This window comes from Vigna umbellata, chromosome 5 (assembly GCF_029865625.1).
Source record: "Vigna umbellata cultivar VRB3 chromosome 5, Vumbellata_1.0, whole genome shotgun sequence".
NCBI lineage: Eukaryota > Viridiplantae > Streptophyta > Magnoliopsida > Fabales > Fabaceae > Vigna > Vigna umbellata.
The window spans coordinates 65392479-65416587 of NC_142169.1; the positions used below are offsets into that span (position 1 = coordinate 65392479).

The 24109-nt window shown below is 27.4% G+C and overlaps 2 protein-coding genes and 1 pseudogene across 3 annotated transcripts; all 3 read right to left on the minus strand.

Annotated features, from left to right (window-relative positions):
* Positions 1–406: 406 nt before the first annotated feature.
* Positions 407–4419, minus strand: LOC124832137 (nuclear transcription factor Y subunit C-3 pseudogene; annotated as a pseudogene). The gene is made up of 2 exons (XR_015779973.1): positions 4388–4419; positions 407–1267 (listed from the first exon to the last, which is right to left on the minus strand). The product of XR_015779973.1 is annotated as a nuclear transcription factor Y subunit C-3 pseudogene (transcript).
* A 1639-nt stretch (positions 4420–6058) lies between these two features.
* Positions 6059–6966, minus strand: LOC124832126 (uncharacterized). Its single transcript, XM_047306261.2, has one exon. It carries the CDS (start codon positions 6964–6966, stop codon positions 6229–6231), a length of 738 nt encoding a protein of 245 aa, XP_047162217.1. The 3' UTR covers positions 6059–6228.
* A 6420-nt stretch (positions 6967–13386) lies between these two features.
* On the minus strand, positions 13387–18624 carry LOC124832587 (stem-specific protein TSJT1-like). Its single transcript, XM_047306832.2, has 5 exons — positions 18337–18624; positions 14670–14910; positions 14469–14589; positions 14217–14326; positions 13387–13634 (listed from the first exon to the last, which is right to left on the minus strand). Exons 1-5 carry the CDS (start codon positions 18537–18539, stop codon positions 13596–13598), a joined length of 714 nt encoding a protein of 237 aa, XP_047162788.1. The 5' UTR covers positions 18540–18624; the 3' UTR covers positions 13387–13595.
* Positions 18625–24109: the final 5485 nt, after the last annotated feature.

A 24109-nucleotide genomic window follows, 5' to 3' on the forward strand; every position in this document is an offset into this window, starting at 1 on the left:
TCATTTCTCTCAATCTATCTATCTATAATATTTAAGCACTAAAAAATCTACCTACACTATTTAAACACTAAAAAATCTATTTATCTATTTATCTATCTATAATATTTACTAAAAAGCTTTTACACTCACTTATTTCACTACCTTTCATTCTCTCTTTTTCTTTATATATATATATATATATATATATATTAATGACAAATTTCACTTTTGTTAGACATTTTACTCCTATGGATTGTAAAATAGTAGTTATTAATATCAAACATTTTTTTTTCAAAGAATCATAATTCTGTATATCTATCTATATCTATTTCTGTCTATATATATTTCTCTCTATATATAATTAATGAATGCAGAATCTAGAATCTGGAATAGAAATAACTAAGCAACAATAGTTATCCATGAAATTGCCACCGAAGACAGTTTGATACGTTTTATTGAATTCAAATCATAAGTACTGATAGACCATTGAACTGGAAAGGGAAGAGAAAGGTTCATTTAAAGTCGAAGATACAGACCATAAAATCATCCTTAAACAGCACTGTCTTCACTTGGTAGCTTTTATGTGTTCAATGATGATTGGAATTGGAAGGGCCTTGTTCATCTGGGGTGGGATTGAAGTTGAAATAGAATGGATTTGCAGCGGATGAAGAAGAAGCATTCCCAGGAGCAGTTGTCGGAGCAGCATACGGTGGTGGTGGTGGTGGTGGAAGTGACATATAAGGGTAAGGAGCATTCTGATTTGGCGCCGGAAGCACCTGCTGTCCCGCCATGACTGGGACAGTGTCATCCCTGGGAACAACATCAACAAGAAAATCAAACATATCATTCATTGAGATTGCAGATGCAACATCAGTCTTCTGAATTATCTTCCTTTTGTCATCCTCCACGTGAGCCCAAGATCTCATTGTGAGCTCCATTATGAACAGTTCACAAGCCTTGCCTAACAGCATAGTAGCCTCACTTGATACCATCTTCACATCTTCATCAAACTTCATGATCTTCTTAATCCTCGACAGAGGCAAGTTGTTCTTCAAATCACTGCTCTCTTTAATTTCCTTCATCTGTCTTTCCCAGAAGGTTTTTACCCGTTGCTGCAACTGTTCTTGCTGCCGCTGGTATATGCATTGCCGATCATAGCGATACCCTCCAGCATAGGGTGAAGCTACAGGAACACCAACTGCCTGTTTCTTGCCTCCATCTGCTTGTGCTGGAGCTCCACTAATTCTTTTTCCTGCTTCACGTCGCTGGTTTTGATCCATCTTAACTCCTGTTATTCAATTCAAATTAATATTTCACCATTCATACCATAAGCAATAGGATTCATGAAAAACGAACATCGTCTATGCCCTAAAGAAACCCTTCTGATTCAGAAATAGAGCACATCAAGAAGATTCCTCAAGTTTTAATTTTGAAAAAGAATCATTAAGATAAAAATTTGTAAGAAAAATAAAATCTCTATATAATAGAACTTCGTACATCATGTTTGCCTAGTATAGGCGATTTTAGACACCAAATACATTGATGACCGTTTTGAACTCAACTAAATGAAATCATTTGTGTCAAACTTTAACGATAACTCGTAAAAAGCCTGTTTCTGTTACACACAATTAGAATCACAGTAAGAAAAGGAATAACATACCAGGAGACACTTTTATATATTTATTTGACACAGATAAAATAGTAATAAAAATATAAATTTTGTATTTTTACAAGAAAAAAAAAGAAGAAAAGTAAATAAAAATAATGCCAAATGAATGTATTAAATTTAGATATGTAAAAAAATCATTTTTCTAAAAAAAAATGATACTTTAACATTAGAAATTAAAGATTTTTCCAACAACTAGCAAAAACTAAAAACCAGCAACATATATTATAGTAAAAACATAGAAGGACAAAGTCACGGAGAAGAAGATATATATACCTCGAATTTGCTTTGATCGAAGTGAAATTTCAGTTCCCAAACAATGAGAGAAAATTTTAAGACAAACGAAGGTGATAATGAAAGTCAAAGAAAGAACTGCAAGTAGTTATGTTACAATAGTTATTTTTTTAAAATAAAAAAAATTAATTTTTTTATAATCATTTTATACTTATAATATATTATAATATATGTTAAATAAATATAAATATGTGTTACTCTATTATTATTTTCCTTTTTTTATACTAGTATTTACTACCTGGAAAATAAATTGTTTAATTTAACTATAAAAATATTTTTTAAAACAAACTATCACTTCTGAAAAAAAGAGAGCTATATGCTCTTCAATAGACAATAGAACACAAAGTGTTATCTAAAAAAGCGCCAATAAACTGTTTCAATTGTACAAACTAAAGAAAGTTGAATAAAAATATGTATTAATTATTTTCATATATATATATATATATATATATATATATATATATATATATATATGTGTGTGTGTGTGTGTGGATGTACTGAAATAAAATAAATTTCTACCAATTAATAACACTAATATAATAAAGATAAGAAGTTGACAACCTCATTAAGCATATATATAACCAAATAAAAACTTTATTTAACTCATTAATTATCAATATATAGTACTATTTTTAAAACTACAACATTCTTTGAATGACAAAAGATTCCTAGCAAAAGTAAACAAATTGTGTTAAAGTATAGGTTTTTTCAAAAAAATAAACTAGTTTTTCAAAATTTTCATGTTCCTGTATAAGTAATTAGATTTTTCAAAACTACAACACTCTTTGTATGACAAAAGGTTCCTAGCAAATCTAAACAAATTGTGTTAAAGTATAGGTTTTTTTAAAAAAATAAATAAACTAGTTTTTCAAAATTTTCATGTTCCTGCTTATAATTAAAAATATTATTTTAATGTAGATCTTACCTACATGAATTAATTAAATTAAAAGTAGTCGTTTATAAATTTTAAGAACTTTCTGTATAAGTAATTTTCACTTTATAAACAACTTTCTTTATATTCAAAGCAACATGTGAATATATGTACGTGAAACTTATATTAAAATGAAATTTGTATTCATAAAACTATTTCAAAAGAGGGCTATTATTTAAACAATTTTTTGCTCCTATTTTGACATAATAATTTTACTTTTAAACAACTCATGCCAGTTAAGCATCCTATACTCACATTTATTGTTTTTATAGCTTTTATTAGTCATCAATTTCAAATTAATAAAGTCTCATTTAAAACTAAAATCATTAATATTTTGCGAACTTCAATAAAAACAAACTAAGTGATGATCCGTTTTAAAATAAGAAATATTTTTGTCAAATAAATGCTTTTAATATTTTTCATTAAAACTGTTATTTATTATTGTTATCTACATTTATTAATCATCAGTTACAAAATGCAAAAGTCTCATTAATTAAGCTAAAATATTGAAAAGCAACGTTTTTTTTTTTTTTTTGAGTTTGTCAACCAGACAACTCAACCTTTAAAACATGTTTTGAAACCAAAACTGACCAATACAATTATACATATAAACATAAACATGTTCTATGAAATTAGATTGAATCTTATTACAAAATAGCAATTAGAAAACACGGAGGGGAATAGTATAAACATGATTAGAACCTACAATCGCACAGCCCTGTTAATTCATATATATATACATATATATATATATATATATATATATATATATATATATATGTATGGTGGATATATGTTAGGTTTCATGAATAAAATTTTAGTTCATTCACATAAAAAATAGATCTCACTCTCTACTAAAAATTTTAAGAAAATCTCTTTATTTTATACGGTGTTTGAATTTTTCATTTTTATCCAATTCAATACTACAGTTAGACTCATATTTAGATTTTCACACAGACACACACACACACATATATATATATATATATATATATATATATATATATATATATATATATATATATATATATATTATCAGTTATGAGTTACAAAATACAAAGGCCTCTTTGAATGTTTTCGAAAAAAAAAACAATGCTTTTGGGCCTGGCCAACAAAACAACTCATAAGACATTTGAATCTTCTCATTGAAAAAAAAAAATCACAGGAAAAACAAACTTATATGTTATACATAAGCACAACTATAAAACACGTATAAAGGGTATCAAAGGCTCAAGTAAATAAAATGTGTCTAACCTTAAATTATATAAAATTAATTATTCTTATTATCAACATTCAAAATCGTAGGAAAACCTGATAATTGAAATTAAAAATTAAATCTTTCTATTAGCAATAATTAAATAGACATCATGTATATATAATGCTATAAGAGGGCATGCAACCTGGAAAATAACTGGAAAATAAGGAGTTCCAAATTGTAATACACAAACACGAAGGTATGAGAATTTGATCATCAGATGGCAAAGAAGAAAAAACAGAGAAGAGAAAAAAAGATATACCTTAACTTTGTCTTGATTAACAGTTGAGATTTGAGTTCCAATCCAAAACAAGAAAATGAATATATAAACAAGGTGGGGGTAATAAAAGTCAAAGAAAGGAGTCAGTTTCAATGTTTCAATAACTTTATTTAATGATGAACACGTACTTCAATACCTTTATTTATTAATATTAAATATTACTATTGTTAATATGACATGCATTATCGGTTACAAAATGAATTAAATTACAATAGAACAAGGATGACTAGCATCCATTCTGTAAGCACACTGTTTTTAGAACTGTTTCTAGATTACGTCATGAGGAACTAAAACATTTAGATGTTTTTAAAAGTCATATAATTTCATTCAAATTATTGAATTAATCAAATTAGGCTTTAAAATCATTTTTAGATATCAATCCATTATTTGTTCTTGGATCATCAATCTTATAGGTTTCTCTATATAATTTATTTTATTAATTTTTCTTCATCCAATTTGTTCAGAAAATCTATCTAAATTGATTATCATTTCTGTATATAATCTGCTCAACAATTTGAAACACTTTTTAATTTAATATTATGTAAATATGGAGATTAGCTGATCTAATAGAATCAATAAATTATTATACCCTATTTTAATCAGTGAACTTCTTTACAGGCTTTAACTTTTTTTTAAGACATTCCTTTAACTTCAGAGACTTTATAGGTCTAGAACTCACAGATAGTAGAACTCACAAATACTAAGAGACTGTTTTAAATTGAAACAAATATTAAGAATTGAAGTCTGAATACCAAATAGAAATAATAAAATTAAATAATAGATTAAATTTTTTTACAAATTCATTATTTTAAAATTTTAAGTTAGATGTGATCTTTTATATGGATTGTATATAACTTGTTATTGAATCTCCTTAATTTTTTATTAACAAAAAAATTAAAATATAGAAAGAATATGGAGTGTTTCAACCTACATATGAACTAAAACCAAATAAGGATCCTATTTTTCTGTATGTAAATGTCAAAAAAGAACCCCATGGAACATACTCTTACAATAAAATCAATCTTAATTAAGGAGATTACCACAATTTAAAGAAAATTCATGTGGAATTGGAAGGAGGAAAATAATTTGGGTAAAAGTGAAAATTAGTATGTGAGCCAAAAGAAAGTGGAAATTTTGGTGGAAAGGACATAAAATTATTCAATGATACCTTCTCAGTTAAATGGAAATAGACATCATGAACAACACAAAATATAATTGTGGAAAGACACATTGAAATCTAAATATGGGATTTGAGAAATCCAAACACGAGTTCTCTAAATTCATGATCTTTCTCTTCTTTCCACTGTCACTTGACAATTTAAAAAACATAACATACTTCTTTTACATATGCAGAAAAGTTGAATATAAATTAGGTGATAATTTTCTCAAAAACGTCAACTTTTTAAATATCTCAAAAACACAATTAATCATGACATGGATAAATGTTGAATATCTCAAGATGATTCACAGACAAATTCGAATCAAATACAAGCTTAAAGGTTTAGTTCTACCGCATCAAACTACTATTGATCAATCCCAAAATGGAAACGATTGGTTGAAACCTCCAATATCAGAAGGCAACTTTGGGAGTTATCCATCAAATCTGAAAATATGTAGTTCAACACATTTATATTTTTAATCCACACCAAAAAACTACAAATCCATTGTAAAATACGAATGGGGAGCTTAAGTACCATTGTTTTTACCATGTAAATACCGCTCATGAGTTTGTCTTTTAGGTTTTTTATTCTTCATGACATGCTTTCCATGTCAACTTTTATTAAGAAAAGACCATTTTTTTCACCAAATACCTTTTATTTTGTTTAATCATCTGAAGTAGGAGAAGGGTTTTGCTGATTGGGGGGGACAGTTGAACTTGGAACGAGAGGATAGATTTGCAGCGCATGAGGAATTTCAGCAGCAACATAAGGTGGTGGTGGGCTTGCAACATGTTGAGGAGGTGGCATATGAGGAACATTCTCAGTTGGTGTTGGAGCATTGCCTGGAAGCAATGGATGCATCATTGTGTTTTTGTGAACCCTAGGAATGGGGGCAATATCCTCAAGAAAATCAAACACATCAGTCCTGGCAATTGCAGATGCAACGTCAGACTTCTTGATTGTACTCCTATTGTTGTCCTCGGCGTTAGCCCAAGCTTTCATTGTGAGCTCCATTATGAACAGTTCACAGGCCTTGGCAAACACCACAGGAGCCTCAGCTGAAACCAACTTCACATCTGCATCACTCTTCATGATCTTCTTAACCCTCGACAGAGGTATCCTGTGTTGATTCCTTAAATCAGTGCTCTCCTCAATTTCCTTCAGTTGTTGTGCCCAAAAGCTCTTCACTTTTTCCTCCAACTGATCCTGTTGTTGCTGTTGTCGGTCCATGCTTCGGAGAGCATGGTGATTCTCTCCTGGGTAGGGTGAAGGAACAGAAGGACCAGCAGTCTGAATAGGAGGATTGGTAGGTTTGGACTGATATTGGTTCTTGTTATGTGCTTCTTGTGCAGGAGCAGAACCAATTCCTCTTCCTAGTTGACCATGCTGGTTTTGCTCCATGCTAGCTGCTCTAATTGAATTCAAATTAATCTCTGAACAGTCATAGAGCAACAAAATTCAAGAAAAGATGATCATCATATATGCCCTAAGAAAAAACGTTAAGTAATCTCAATAATTATTGACATTGGTCTGAGTCAATTGATTCATATAGAGCATGTGTATCATATAGATCTTTGAATCAAGAAGACTCATGTTTTAAGTGTGGAAAAAAATCAGTAAAAGTAAAGATCACACATGCTGTGAGAAAAATAAATTGACATATAGTACAATTCCATACATCATATTTGCCAATTCAGACATAACCTGACTCTACAAACCCATTACATTACCCTTTTTGGGTTATGTAAATGTCAAATGTGTCAAACCTTTAAATCATGTAAGAAGTTTATGTAAATTGTCATTTGTCGAAGTCAATAATGATAGAGCTAGAACATGTCTCATATACCTCAATAAATGAAGAAGACTCCTCAAAATACTTGTAAAAAAATAAATGGGAACAATATATAATATTATTTCACGCATCATGTTTGCTAGTATACATGATTATATCTCACAAACTCATTTCATATAACCCTTTTAAACCCAATTAACAAAACAAATGAGTTGAACTTTAATCCTCATAAAACTAAGATTAAAATTAATGTTTTTTCCAACTTCTAGCACTGATTTAAAAAGGAATCAAATTTATATAACAGCTGCAAAATAACAATCACCACATATTAAAAGTGATGAGCCTTCGCAATACCTTTTAAATTTGTTATTGGAAAAATTAACTAACAAGACTAATTATAACAAACATGTGGGTAATGAAGTAAAATCGAATTTGAGGTAGCAAGAAAAAAAAACCAAAGAGAGAAAGAGAGAAGTAGGGTTATACCTCAACTTTATTTTGAGCAGATTGATATTTCAGTTCCAACCAAAGAGAGAAATTGGAAAAGAAGATGGTAAAGAAAATGAATGGACATAATTCTTTTAGTTTAATTATATTAAAAATTTTATGTGTCAAACATGCTTCATGTTAGCATTTGAATTGTTTAAATCGACATGTTCTCTAGAAAGTGGGCTTGAAACCTAACTCAACCCCACAAAATCTTTGCACTCCACTTATATATTATAATTTTGCCTTATCTCTAGTCGATGTGGGACTTCCAACACACCCTTTTGCTATCTATCGCTAGGATAGACTTTAACCATAGCTTTGATACCATATCAGAAAGTGGGTTTAAGCCTAACTCATCGCCACAAACCGACTTGTAAGGTGAGGTTTGCACCCCGTTTATATATTATAATTTTGCCTTATCTCTAATCAATGTGGGACTTCCAACACTTTTTTTTTCCTTTTCCTCCACCTCCATCTCTAACTCTGATAACCATTGTTATCGTCATGTCACCGATGATCATTCGTGTCACTAGTGAACAATATCGTTGTGTCTCTGGATCACCACTAAGCCACCTCTCCTCATCCTTCTCTTCTTCTTCCTCCTTCCCTTATCTTCTTCTTATCTTTTTCTTCTCACTTATCTCCTCTAAATATACAAAAAAAACTTTACTAAACTGAACAAGAAATTTGGGGACGAATTTATCAACAAAATGTGTCTATCAATAATTGCAATAATAAGGAGCTGACAAACATATTCGTTGATAATAAAATTTGTAGTTTATTAACAGATGATACCGATGACTTTCGTCGTCGATAATTATGATTCTAAGTTACTAACAATAATATTTTTTCATAATACTAATTATAATTTATAAACATATCTTTCTCATAAATTTTACGGACAATTTCGTACTTAAAAAGTTATTTATAAGAAAAATCTATTGATAAGTTTGAATTTATTGATTGTTAATTATGTGAAATTGTTATAGTATTTCTAAAGAAAAATATCATGCAAATGGTTGAAGACAAAAAGAAATTGCGAATAAAAACTATATATATTATAAACACAAATGTTTTGAAACAAAATCCAATATAAATTGCACGAAGAAAACACACACATAAGAATATATATATATATATATATATATATATATATATATATATATATATATATATATATATATATATATATATATATATATATATATATATATATATTAACTTTGCTTTGAACAATTTATATTTTCGTCCAGAGAGAAGTTTAATAGGAAAACGAAAAAAGTAGCAAAAATAAAAGTTTAATCAAAGAACAGTGTCACATGCAAAATGTCTTGCGTGAGTGTGTGGGGGTAGGTGCTCATTTATTAGTTTTCGGTTACATAATACAAAAGTCTCATTTAACGTATAATTTATTTCTTTTTGTCTTGTAACAAAGCAACTCAATGTTTTTCAGTCTTCAGTTAAATTATTAAAAAAAATTACTAATACACCTAATTATTGATTAAAAGAATAATATTACAAATTAGATCAAAATTAATTAGCAAATAAAAAGAAGAAAACACAGAAAAGTATATATATATATATATATATATATATATATATATATATATATATATATATTATATAAAGAACTTTTTTGGTCTATTAAAGAATTGTTAAACCCCACACAAACCCATTTTTAAAAGTTTAAAATGTGAATTTGAATCTTATGTTTAGTAAAAATAGAAAATAAAACAATATAAAATGAAAAAATTCCTCAAAATTTATTGTTTTAATATTTTAAATTAAAAATAATATAACTATTTTCATAAATCTCCTTAAAAAACTCAACACCCATTCCATATCTACTTCAAACTCAAGCACATGAAATTATATTAGAAGAATTTTACTTTTCACAATTAAAATCACTTATAAAACTGAGAATTTGATATTAACGATTAAAGTGTCCTCTAGCACAAATTAGCAATAAAAGGACAATCATATTTATTTATCTATCTATTTCTCTATATATAATATGCTATTGTGGCATTTCCATGAAACATAAACAACAGCACGAAAAAGTTACAATCACAAAATTAAAATAAAAAGTCAACGAACAATATACTTTATACCTAAACACTATCGAATTCGACTATGAGACATGGGAAGCAGAAAAATACTAAGAGGTGAAAGGAGAAGATATACCTCAACTCTGAATACCACAGATTGAGATTTCAGTTCCAAACAAGAGAGAGAAAAGAAAATGATGACTATAAGAAAATTGCAATGAAAGTCATTTATGTAAAGAATTGAGTTCTTTTAATTGCTGCAATAAATTTTTTTAATTTTCAACTATTTTTTCTTAATGTTGCAATAAATTTTTAACGTTGAAATAATTTATTGAAGTTACTGATTTAATCAAATGCTCCTTTAACCATTTATGACATTATAAGTTCAATTCAAAGCAATTGCACTTGTACAATCAAATGCGGGTTAAAAATATTTTTAGTCCTGTTTTTGGTTTTCATCCCTTTTTCAAAATAAGGTACATTTTTTTGTCTTCATTTTTTTCGAAACTCTAGTTTTAGTCCTTGAAACTTTGGTTTTAGTCCTTGAAACTTTGGTTTTAGTCATCGAAAACTAACCTCGAAAACTACCACATTTTTAACGGTGTTAGTTTTAGAGGACTAAAACCAAAATTTTGAAAAGAATGAGGACCAAATTGTACCTTATTTTGAAAGAGGGACGAAAACTAGAAAACAATAGTTTAGGGACTAAAAACATATTTAACCCTTGTAAATATGATAACATGTTTTATATTAATTGTAGTTATAAGTGTTAGGAAAATCTCACGATACACACACTCAAATATTTTTCGATTGAGTCTTATTATTCATTGTAATTGAAGGGCTTTAAATAGCCATAACACTTACAATATTACAAGGAATAAAAATAAAATATCAACTATCTTAAAAATAAAATCTGCTTAATCTATCATAAAATAATATTGTACCTAGATAAATCGAAAATCATAATTATGTGTCCCTATTTTATCTGTATCAAATCAAACTAAATATTACTATACCCAAAAACTAATAAAATAAGATTTAAACAAAATTATTAATAAAACCCTAAAATTTAAGTTTATCCCAACAAACTCCCCCATAAACTTAAATTCTTCCTTCCTTCGTTCGATTTTCCATGTGCATCATCCTACTCTGGGTTTGCATCTTCTCTCCAAGATTTTCAGCTCCAATTCATACAACCGGTTCTTCTTTGCTTTTACCTGGGTTGTTAGACGACCATGCTTATCCTTTAAATACAGTAGCTGATTTTCATAAAAATTGAATTACCTTTTTCAATTATCTAGATATCATACTGAGTTGGTAGAAATCTCAATCTCTTCATCCACTATTCTTCTGCATCTTACACATAGATATCTCCACCGTGATAAGATATTGTCCACTTTGGGCCAAGTCCTCACGGATTTGCTTTTGGTACCACCCCAAAAGGTCTCTTATCAATGGAGATATGTTATGTGTATATAATAAACCCATGTTCATCTCTTATTTTATCCGATGTGGGACTTTGTTTGTACTCAACAATAAGACGTATAAAAAGTGGATGCAGTAGCATTTTTATAATAAAGAAGAAATTTTTTTATATTAGTTCTAGTTATAATAGGTATAGAAAGTGGACCGATGACATTTTTGTAATACATAAAAAAAAATTTATACTGATTTTAATTACAACTTATATAGAAAATGAATGCGGTGACATTTTTGTAATAAATAATAAAACTTTTTATATTGATTCTAATTAGAATTGGTATAGAAGATGGTGGCTGATTTGCATAGCTTTTATTGGTGTTTTACCAAGTTGTAATGGTGGATTGAGGGTTTTGAGTTTTGAATTGTGGATACGGAGTTGTGTGTGGCTTCAATGTGTAGTGATTGTGGTTGTTGTTCTTACAGGTTGCAGAGACAGATCTATAGTGGTTACATGATATTGTGTAATGGTTTTTGCGTTATTCATGACTTGAATCTGGTTCATGGTGGTTATTGGTGCTTGGTTGTGTTCTTTATTTGCTTGTGGCTCACAGGATGGTGGTCGTCTCTATGATGCAGGGTTTCTATGACATTGTTTATGGTTGTAACACTGAGATTTTTGTAACGATGAACTTCCAATGTGCAGAGCTATGAAAGGATGGTGTGTTTTGGTTCTGTTTCAATCTACGTTAGATAGTTGCAGTGGTATGAGGTGATGAGGGAAGAAGTTGCTCTGGTGGTCTGGTTCACCATGGAGAGGTGTTTGAGCAGTGGTGGCACTTTAAACATTAGTTTCACAAGGGGATTGGATGATGGGTTCACTATTAAAATATTTTTTTTATATTAGTCGTACGTTTAACTAGTATAAAAAGTAATACTTTTACATTACTTCTCTAATCAGTATAGAAAATAGATATTTTTTATAATCCTTCTTTTATATAGGTATATCAATCTTAGAACCGATAAAAAAAAGTTTTTTTTAACGATAAAAGAAGTCTTTTTTTTTCATTATTGTGTAAATTAATTCTCTCACAATCTTAATTATTTCTTCTTTGAAAATTTTAAAATGTTTTTTTCTCTTTAACTTTTAGAAATAAACTAATTAAGGTATGTTTTGTCAATGTAATGAAATTTATAAATTATTTTTTAGTGATTGAATTGATTTATTTACACTAAAAATATATATAAACTAGTGACTCAAATATATAATAACCATTGGTAAATTTTTCTGTAAATTGTTAAAAATACATGTGCTACATGTGTGTTATTTTTTTATAATAAAAAAATAATTATTTATTATTATAATTATAAAATTAAAATATAAATATTTTTAATAATTTTATTATAAATATTTTTTATTTATTTTATAGTAATTTTTTAATTAAAAATATTAAGTTTAAAAACACGATTAAGTTAAAAAGTTGGCAAAATTTAAAAAATTCATTTAAAAGGTAAAATTTATAAAATAATTATTTTAATTTAAAAAAATTATTTAAAAATGAAATAATAAAATAAACTTTTCCATAAAAAAGATAAATATTTTTTATATATAGATATAGATAACTTATTCATAATTAATTATTTCAATTTTATATGGTGAAGAGGTAATGTAAGAAAATTGCATCAAAAGGACTCAAACATACTTATAAAATATCATTTTTTTTTTCTATAGATTATTTTTTGCTATTTGCTTTTTTAGACTTAAAAAAAAAATCTTACGCATGATGAAAAATTGGAAAAGGTGAAGTCTCACGTAATAACAATGGATCACACTGTACATTTTATTTTTAACTATTTAGATGGTGTTAGCGAAATGATTAAATTAAACACATAATTCATTAAAATTAGAATTTGATTCAACACTAAATCAAAATAAAGGTCAAATTAAACAAACTATACAAAATCAGTATTTAAGCTTTTTTCTTTCTTAAAAATCTTACTGATTTTAGTTATTTTTACATTATTTTTCTCAACCTTAGTTTATATAATTATACGTTTTATATAGAATGAGTATGAGAGAAACTCAGGCACATTTTTATTACATCAGAAAGCGTAACTGTACACCAGAAACCAGAAACATAGTAAATCCTATCTAATGAACAAACAACTACTACCAGTCGCACTTTTCTCAGTTACCAAAAGGTATTTACATGGTCCCTTGTGCATGCCTTACAGTCATCACTCCATTAACACATCACACCATACTGTACTCCAAGATGAATCTAGTACTCTGTGGCTGCAAGAACTGCTGATCCCTCCACCTGATCATTCATCCAAGTTCATTTATGGAGGGAGCAACAGAGTCAAGACATAAACCATGAATGCAAAAATAAATTTTGGAAGTCAAGCTGTAAGTGATTAAATAAATAAATAAATAATATTTTTGTGTGGTGAAGTTTCCAATTTCTTTCTTGTTAACCCAGCCAGCCAAAGACGTCGTACCTAAACCAGACCTGCCAACCACTTGAGAACCAAATCAAATATACATTCTAATTTCGCTGTTGCGGATGTTTCAAGGAGAACTATCACTATATTAAAATTTAATTGCTACTTGCAATCCTATTTGCATAATTAATTTCTACTCTAACCTTTTTAAACTCTAGAAACAGATGTGGAGATCGAGTTTAAGTTAGTCTAACCCATTCTTTTTGGAAACCTATCCTTTTTTATTTAGTGTAATGTTGCTGTATTCATGGTGTTTTTATGAACTCATGTTCTGGTGTTAATAATCTCCAATTACTATTTGGACTGATTTTCTATTCTAAATAGAGGAAAAGAATATTTTGTAGAGAGAACTGAGAGTTTTACCAGCAATAATACTTAGACTCTTGTCATCTATTTACCTTAAAAGTCGCACCCCAGATTTCCTCTTCTTCGGCAGGTACTGCAGTAATCTTGTTCTTTGGATTCTCATAGCATCTCAATCCTCCAACTGCTGTAGAGTAAAAGCATCCTGTACAATTCAGACAATAATTAATGAGAGGATACATATACTTTTGGGAGTAAATCTAAAATAGAATGTAGACAATATCGATGTAATAAGTAGTTGCCGAAATGTTAAGAATTGTGATGTTTTCTAATAAAATTAAACACACCTTGAGGGAAAGAAGCAAGCGACTTGCCACAAGAACCTTTAAGCAAGTCTGCATCATCAGCAAAAGCTACGTATCCATCAGCTGTAATTCCCCAAAAGAGAGGAACTTTACCAGCTTGATCCTGTAAAAACAAAACAAGCCAAGGTTGAGTAGAAAAGACTGAAGATCGTGACAAATTGATGGGATGGCTAGATAACTTACAGAAGCCACAAAGACTGTAGAAGTGGACTTGTCAAAAACTATAAAAGCAAAGCTCCCACTGAGGTGGCAAACAACACGATTGGCAGGGTAGGGTGCTCGATCACGCAAAGCTTTGTAAGCCTCAATCACCAAAATCACTTCACTGGCTGACTTGGCCAGTCCATACTGTTGTCTCAGACTGCCCAAATTGTCAAGAGCTCCCTCAAACAAGCAGAATATTTCATCCTTAACCGCAAATGATCTGACATTTTACAGTTAACATTTAGACCCAACACTGATACAGATAAAGAAATAGATTAAAAAGTTCAATGAGAAACAGTGAAACAGTGCAATCTAACTGAACACAAAGTGCACAATCTAAGTACAAGTGGCGTGCTGCTTTCAATGTCTATATAGGATAATAAGGATGTGCTGCTCAAAGCTCAAATACAAAGGTAAAATGTGCATTGCCCTTGTAATTTTCAATTTACAAGTTTTTTGCATCACTACTCCTATCAAGCATCATCTATGTGACACTTTTCTTCCCACAAGCAAAGCTTAAATTTCAAAATACTCAATTGACTTAATTAGTTTATAACTTAACAAATGAGGGACCTATTTTTTTGTTTTTGTTTTTAATATGAGAAGGAGTGGGTGAAGATTACCTTCACACAAAAGAAAGAAAGGAATAAGACATCCAACCTATCTTGATACCGCACTTCCACTACAGGTATGTTTATGTATATTTTAAAAATAAATAAAAATTCAAAAGCATATTTTAAATAAAAGCTATCCATCTGACTTTTGATTAAGAAAACTTCTTGACAAATGAATGAAAAAGAAAACTCCATGACAAGAATATAAATAGCTTCATCAAAGTGTTTTGAATCTTTTGCCGGGCCACCAACCTAACCTATCTTATCCTTATCTATTTATCTCATTCGTCCTATTTGGACAAAAAAGCAAAATAATAGAACGAAAGCAACAGTCCAGCCAGTAAAAGTCAGCATTTTGAGTGGAAAAAATCATACGCAATGTATAGACTAATAATTCAAATAGAACCCACCAGAACTGGCCACCGAATTTTTCATCTATTTCTCAAAGAAAACAAATTAAAACATAAACAATAATTACCAATAAATGATGTTCTAAATTATTCAATTTAGACTGTATTACCATTTTAATTTAGTTGAATTTAAGCATGATGAATAAATAATTAAGAGAGTAGTTGGTAGGGAGGCTGAAACAACACCAACTATAATATATAGAATTTTTATATTTAATAAATTTTAAAATAAAAATGGAACATAATTAAACATGCACAAAAAATTTATTTTAATTTTATTAAAAAAATATACATTAATGTAAACACTATCTAATTTATTTCACCGACATATATTAAAAATATTCAATTAATAACTGTTATTTCATTTATAGCCGTTAATAAAACTTTATAACATGTATGTTCGGTAAATATAATGTTAAAGTCAATATTAACTAAATATAAAATTAATATTAATATTAACTGATACTATAAGCTAATTTCAGTTTTTGACTTACACTAACTTGATAAAAAATTTCCTAATAACACTTTCTCAACAAAGATCAACCCCACTCTTATAAACCACAGAACATGGAAATGGATTCATCTCACTCTAGGATCCCATGTGAAAGGAAACTCGTAAGAATATTGAATATTTCATTCATCCAATTATATAAGTTAAAAATCATGGACATTCAAAATTATATAACAGCGTAAATTTATGTTTTTGATAACATCAAAATTCAGCGTAAATTTATGGTTTTGATAAATCAAAAATTCAAAAAGTAATATAAGCATTAAAGTTTATTCTGTGATCATAAATTAAACACAATTCTCTTACTTTATATTTTAAATAATAATTTTTAATTAAAATAATTACTTTACTAATTTTATCCTTTAATTTTTTATTTAACGTGTTTTTTCTTTTAAAGTTAACTATTTTTAAAAATTAAAATAACTATCTATGATAGAAAAGTTATTTATCAATCAATAATAAAATTATAAAAATTATTTGTATTTATATTTATATTTTACTTTTATAATAATAATTTTATTATTTTTATTATAAAAGTTGAACACATGCATATTTTCGCTAATAGTAATTATCATGGAAAGTCAAATAAGAATTTATCCACCAATTACGTCAAAGGATTTTTGTCTATTTAAATTAAAAGGATTTTTGTGTATTTAAATTAAATGAATGATGTTTTATACTGGATAATCTCTTTTAGCACAAAAATGAATCCATCTCTTTTGGAATAAAAAAAAACTTATATTTGTAATCTGAACAGTTTTGTTATATACTATTTGATTGTAATGGAAAAAACAACTGTGACAGAATCCATATTATGATGTATGATATTGCAGTATATTTTGAAATCTGGGTCAGAATGACCAATCATACTCCTCAACCCACAAATCTGTATGAGAAAAATCATTTAAAGACTTGAAAATTCATCAAAATATAACTCTGTAGAACACTATTTCATGACAGGTTGTTCAATGAAACAACTTTTTTTTACAATAATTTGGTTTCTTTTAAATAAAAAGTAACAAAAAAATTTATTTTAAGATAAATTCTATGATTAATATCATTTTATACTATCAAAATTTAAATATTAAGATACTTTTTGTTTTCATATATATTTTAAACATTAAAATTTATAACAAAAAAACTCATTTTTAACTTTTTATTGATATTCAATGAAAAAAAAATGTTTACAGAGTATTTAGCTATTATTTTATTGATATTAGTTTGACAGCAAATCATTTATGTTAAGATTTTAAAATTGAAATTAAATCATGATCACTTCAAATAGCTGTTTCGTTTTAAAAACCTTGAATAAAAAAAAAAGCAAATTGGTTTTTATGTTTTATTTAAGGTTTATGTTTCATTCAACAATAAATAACTTGTATTGGTTTTTCTTGATCAGGACAGAATGTGACAACAATACAACTCAAAATTGTGGGTGAATTCTCAAAACTGTGGATCACATCTTCTCTTCCTCTTCTCACATCAGAATCTCCCACTTTTCTCAGTATGATTAATAATTTAATTTTCTTCACTTTCCTCTTTGGCTGTGTGACGCTGAAATTATTGTTACTATAGAAATTAGATCATTCACCCACCCACTCCCAACAGTTAACATTATGCAAAATTATGCATTTTTTAAATTATTTTCACAATATTCTTGCGTCTAATCGTCTACCTGTTTTTTATTCTAAAAACTTGTCTTGTATAATTTTTTAGTCTTAGTTCATCATTTTATTATAAAATAATTAAAAATATTTATCAAAACTGAAAATATAACAAGTTTTACTTTCAAATAATACTATAAACATTGCTCATGAAGTTCCTAAAATATGCAATATAATTAAGTAGTCCGTGATCCATATGATCCACGCATCAATCAATCAGCAGCAAATGTTTTCACCAATCATGCTCTCGCATGATTTACATTAACAATAACCGATCCAACACGATTCTTCCATTTTGTGTCTGAAATTTTTAGAATCAAACAATTGATTAATTCCAATTTCTTAATTATACTTTGTAAACACTCTTCCTTCTATGTTTGGTGAGAATGAACACGATAACAAGTGTGTTAGGTGAAATTTATGAAATTTCAAAACATTTAAAAATACCTAGGATGCCAGGGTGATTCGCTGTGGTGTGTGTAAGCCAACTGCACATGTTCCCCCACCTGCAGCGACACCGCCGATGCTTTGCTTTCCACAAAACGTGTCAGCAGTTTCGCTGCTGATGTCTTTGGTGACGGTGTTCGACTGCCCGCGGCTACCAGCTCCTCGGGAGGCGACACCACAGAGCTGCTGAAGATTGCCAACATTTTTCTCTCTCTGAAATGAAAAAACAAAAATAAAAAAAAAATATCTCGCAAAAGTACACGGAAGTGAGAATGGATAGGAAGTGCGTATAGAGTGTGGGTTTCGTTATAAAGAGAAGGAACGAGGGTAGCACGGTCATTTCGTACATAAATTAAAAAATAAAATATTGATGTGTGAATAACTCCGTCTTTACCCATTGAAGAAAACAAAATAAATTGTTCGTTGGTGGGACCCATGCGAGGGTGATGATGTTTTGAGCAGGAGAATCAGGATCAGATACCTTTTTGGCTTTAGCCATTGTGATTATCATTACTCGGTATGGCATCAACACCGTCTGTTTTGTGGGTATGGATCCAGGATGGACAGGAGTTATCTCCTGCGGAATTGTGCAGAATTACTTTTGTTTGCACCTTCTTTCCATTTAGATATTTTCGGTGCAATGGATTGTATTTTTTTTTTCTTTATTATATATAGGTTTTTCATTCTGATGTACCGTATGAGTAAATGCACCTCAAAATTTCTTCCCATTGGTCATATCATGGTGAGAGTTCTTAAAACTCACAATTGGATTACCTGAGTCTACAAGGTTGTGAACAAGTCTCATGTTGCTTGTTTATTTCTTCAATTTTCCATCAAGATCTTAATATTTTTCTATGTGAAGATAGTTTTCCCTGTTTTTCTTTTGTGGATTTAAGTGTTTCCAACATCGTCAAATCCTTTCAAATTCTCTTCAAAAATATATGTTATGATATATTCTCTTTCCAACCAAAAATAAAAGAAAAAATATAATAAAACTTAAAAGAAAACGCAGAATGGTAATGTAAATCCTGTATGAAACATAAGAGAATAATACTCTCACAAGAGTAATGAAAACAGCAAAAATCCAAAATTTTATTCAGAATAGTTTGTCATGAGAGAAAGAGGGTGACAGAGAAAAGAAAGGAAAGAGAATGATGATTTGGTTGAGAAAAAAAATATATAAAAGATATGAAAATTGATATATCAATTTGATATTTATCATTTTATATGCTAAGAAGAAATGTGAGAAGATAACAGCATATATAGTGGAAAATGATTCATTATTTTCCTGCTTAATGTTGTTGTAATGTAAAATAATTATGGCCGACCCATAATCTTGTTACGACGTCAGCCTTCTTAAAAAATATGATAGATAAGAAATAAATAATAAAGAAATTGAATTCATTAAATAATGTTATAAGTAAAATTTTCATTTTTCTCCTTATTTTATTGTGAAATCTTATCCTTTTAAAATAATTTATTTTACATTTTCTCCTTAAAATATGTTTATGTTTGTGTGTATGTGTGCTTATTTGTGAGTGTGTTTGTGTGTATGTGTATGTGTATTTATCTGTAAGTTTATGTGTTTGTTTGTGATTTTGTGTATATGTGATTTTGTGTATATATGTGTTTGTGTATATGTGTGTTTGTGTATATGTGTGTTTGTGTCTCTCTTTGAGTATGTGTTTTTTATTAGTGCTGTCAAAATATATTAGAACCTGCGGACCAACTGATCCATCATGGGTTTTAGTCCGATTGAGTTTGGAAAAAGTGAAATTATTTTAAACGGACTAATTTTCAACCCGACTCACTTGGGTTGAACCCGTGGTGAATCGAATTTAATTATTTATTATTTTGTGTTTCAATATTATTGGTTAACATTTTTTGATTGTATTGTAAATGAAAATAAAGAAAAATATGTTTCAAAGAGAGCAAAATATTATAAATTTATCGATTAAAGACTGTAATCTTATAAATTGAGAAGTGATACAAAAAATATCAATATTATAAACTTATTTATTTACCTTTTGGATTTGTTTTTGGATTACATTTAAACTTTATGTTAATTTTTTATATTTTTGGATTGTTTTTAGAATTTAACATCATTTTAGAATAAAATTATTTAAATTTAAATTATAAACAAATTATATATTTTTTAGATTTAAAAAAAGTTATTGTTTTAAATATCTAGCTTTCCAATGATATAATATTTTTAACATTTTTAGTTGAACATATATTCCTCTACAGCTCTTAGACAACAACACCCAACCCCAAACATTACATTTTCAAGCCAAAATAAACTCGATTTAACTTATATCTATTTACAATAAAACTTTTTAATTAATAAAATAATTAAATAGCTTTTATAAAGATTATTTTCCCTCTAAAGTATTTTTTTAGAGCATTACATATTTATTATATGTGTGAATGATCTTAATAGTATCTATTTACGTGTATACGAAAATAACAATTCATTTTTATTTTAAACATATAACTGTTTTAATAACAAAGTAATAGCCCATAATTTTAACAAATTAAAATTGATTTACTTTTTTTGTCAATCTTAAACATATGAAAAAAAACACATATAAATTATTTTTCTTAATTTATTGAATGAGAGAAAAAAGTGAGAATCCTCTTTTCGACTCTGACTCTCCCACTCCAGTTGATGTTTGAACCAGATCAAATAACTCAATCCCACAAAACCGGCTTGTAAAATAAAGTTTGCATTCACTTATATATTATGAATTGACTTTATCTCTATTGATGTGGAACTTCCAACATTAATGAATTCTAATGAAATATTTGTTAAAAGATTATTATTCTAATACATAAAAACCACTATTTGTTTCAATTACAAAAAAAACTTTTCTAAAGTATACTAGATATTAAAAAAATTGTATTAGAGTGTCTAATAATTTTCAATAATTATCTGTAGATCTTATCAACATCAACAATAAAGTGTTCGTGAATATAAAATTATTTTAAGTTGATAAATCGTGATGGTTAAGCTTAATGTGCTTTCATTAATATCTTTACGTACTTGTTAACAATTTAATTAATCTTAAGAGAAGTACAAGGGACGAGACAGAAAGCATTATATATTACACAAGTTAGAATATATGTTACTTTTTATTGGTACGAGAATATAACCAATTGTATAATATAAAAGCTAATATATCCCACAACGAAGTTTATATAATATGCGAATTTAGTTTTTTATATTTAAAAAGTTATGTGAAGTCAGTTTTCTAATTTATAAAGATACGTGATTTTAATTTTCTATATTTTAAATTTAATATTTAATGACCATTTTTACCATCATAAAATTATAAAAAGAAATATAAGTTTACAAGATACATGATATCAGTTATTTTAAATTTAATTTTTAATAGTATTTTTTATATTACAAACTTAATGAAAAACTAAAATCATATATTTTTAAAAATTAAAAAACTGAATTGAAGAATTTAAAAATATAAAACAAAAAGATAAATTAAAAAAAAATTACAGGAACAACAACATATTAAATGCTGTTTCTTAATGTTACAGCGCTCATCAATACTTGCAATGTATTATTAATTTTTTAAATGCTGTTTTGATTTGTAAATAGATATATTTTAGATACAAATTATTTAAATAATCTCTTTTAAACAAATAAAAAAAGTGAAAGGTGGACATGACTCTTCAGTCTTAATTTTTTTTTAAATTTATTCTTAACTTTTTCTTGGTATAAAATTTTTTCTTCAATATTATATTTTATTAATATATATATATATATATATATATATATATTTATATATATATATATATATATATATATATATTTATATATATATATATGCATTAAGATTTGTTTTATTTTTTTTCCTTCTCAATGTGTCCGTATTTGTTCTTTAATGCTGTAATAAAGTTTAATGTCTAAATCACCGACAAGTATGGTGGAAATTAACGCCACAGTAGCTTAAATAGTAATAGTTTTTTAGATATTTCTTTCAGTCTTTTTTGGTCATTTTCAAAAGTTGTCATCTAAAATTTCAAAATTATTAAGTAATTAAATTACAAATGTTTTTCAAGATTTTGTTAAAATAACTTATAGATACAACCAAAGATAGCAACCTGGGATGGAAGTAGGACTGTATCATTTTCATTTCAAAATTTCAAAATTTCAAAAGTAAAACTATTTTTATTTGTGCAGCACAATAGATATATTCGTATTTACTATTTTATTACCTTAAATATTAATTAAGTATTTTTATAAAATATCATATTATCAAAAAAAAATTCTTTGATATCCAATATCAAAAAACAAATTATAAAATTTAATAGTATTTTTTTCCTGTATTTATAAAATGATTCAATATTTTTTCTTTATTTATTTTTTACTTAATGGTCTCTATATTTAAAAAAAAATCATTTTTTAAATTATTACTTTATTTTTGTTTGTAGGATTTGACAAATACATAAGAAAAACGGATGATTGTATTAATTATATTTGTATCAAAGATTCATTATATTATCTTTATTTAAATTTTTAATTAATGGTCTCTATACTTTTTAAATAGTCCCAAGGTGATGTTTTAACATCATTCCTTATTCTTTTGTTCCAAAAATTGGATAACAAATATATAAAAAGAAGTGGATGATTATATTAACATATGTCAATTCACCATTTTTTAGGCTGTGTTCTTTTAGATGGATTTGAAGGAGATGATTTTGGAGAGATGATTTGAATGGATTTTGGTGAATTTGAGGGTGATTTTTTTGTTGTTTCTTTGAGTGGATTTGTGGGTAATTAAGAGTGGATTTGATAGTAAAGTTTGTGAGAATTAGTGTAGGATTTGATTGATGTGACAGATAAAACAAAATTGTTTAATTGATAGAAATTGAAGATTACCAAAATATCCCTAATTATTAAAGTGATATAAAATGATAATTTTTAATGTTATATTTAATTGTAAAAATGTTTATAAGAAAAAAAATAAAATTAATTATTAAAATGTAAAAAAATATTAATTTAGTAAATTGAAATAATAATAATTATTATTATTATTATTAATTATTATTATTATTATCATTATTATTATATTATTAACTATGTATAATATAAAAATAAAACAATTGTGATGTTAAAAAAATTTATATAAAATATTTTGTCAAGAGAGACAAAACAACGTTCCCTTCACATCATATAAAATACTATGTTTGTTATAAAGTTGGGCAGGAGGAGTAACTGTGTTTCATGTGGTCTGTGCTTCTTCACAGGGGTAGAAAAGATTTTTCAGCATAATCACCTCCAGATCTCGTTGCATTCCTGTGGATGAAAAAAGCACCTCATCCCGCAAATCAGCGAGAATCAATTGTTGCAAATCCCTTAATGTGAACATAATTATTTTCTAAATCCATCTTCTCAAATTCCTCTTAACAGTGTTTTCTCTTCAAATGAACACACGCTTAAACAACGTTTGCAAGAGTCTAAAAGAAGTGATTATATTGAATTTTTAAAAAGTATGTAAACATCATATCGAGTCAAAAATAAATAATGAAAAAAGATTAAACCCTTATTACAAATATAAGACCAAAAATCCTATTAATCCAAATTGCAATTATACAAAATATAATAATAGTTGAATAAATATGAAATAATTATAAAAATGAGTAAAAATAATTAAATGTGTGTGGTAAAAAACTTACCAAGAAAACTAAAAACCAAATAAAAGTTGATATTTTTTTTTAAATAACATCATAAATTAAAATGTTTTAGTACTTTAAA

Coding starts and splice junctions, on each gene's coding strand:
- LOC124832126 (XM_047306261.2), bottom strand. CDS start 6,966: ATGGAGCAAAACCAGCATGGTCAACTAGGAAGAGGAATTGGTTCTGCT.
- LOC124832587 (XM_047306832.2), bottom strand. CDS start 18,539: ATGTTGGCAATCTTCAGCAGCTCTGTGGTGTCGCCTCCCGAGGAGCTG. Junction 14,327..14,468: donor GCTTGCTTCTTTCCCTCAAG/GTGTGTTTAATT, acceptor TGAATTGTACAG/GATGCTTTTACTCTACAGCA. Junction 13,635..14,216: donor TCTGGGGTGCGACTTTTAAG/GTAAATAGATGA, acceptor ATGAATGATCAG/GTGGAGGGATCAGCAGTTCT.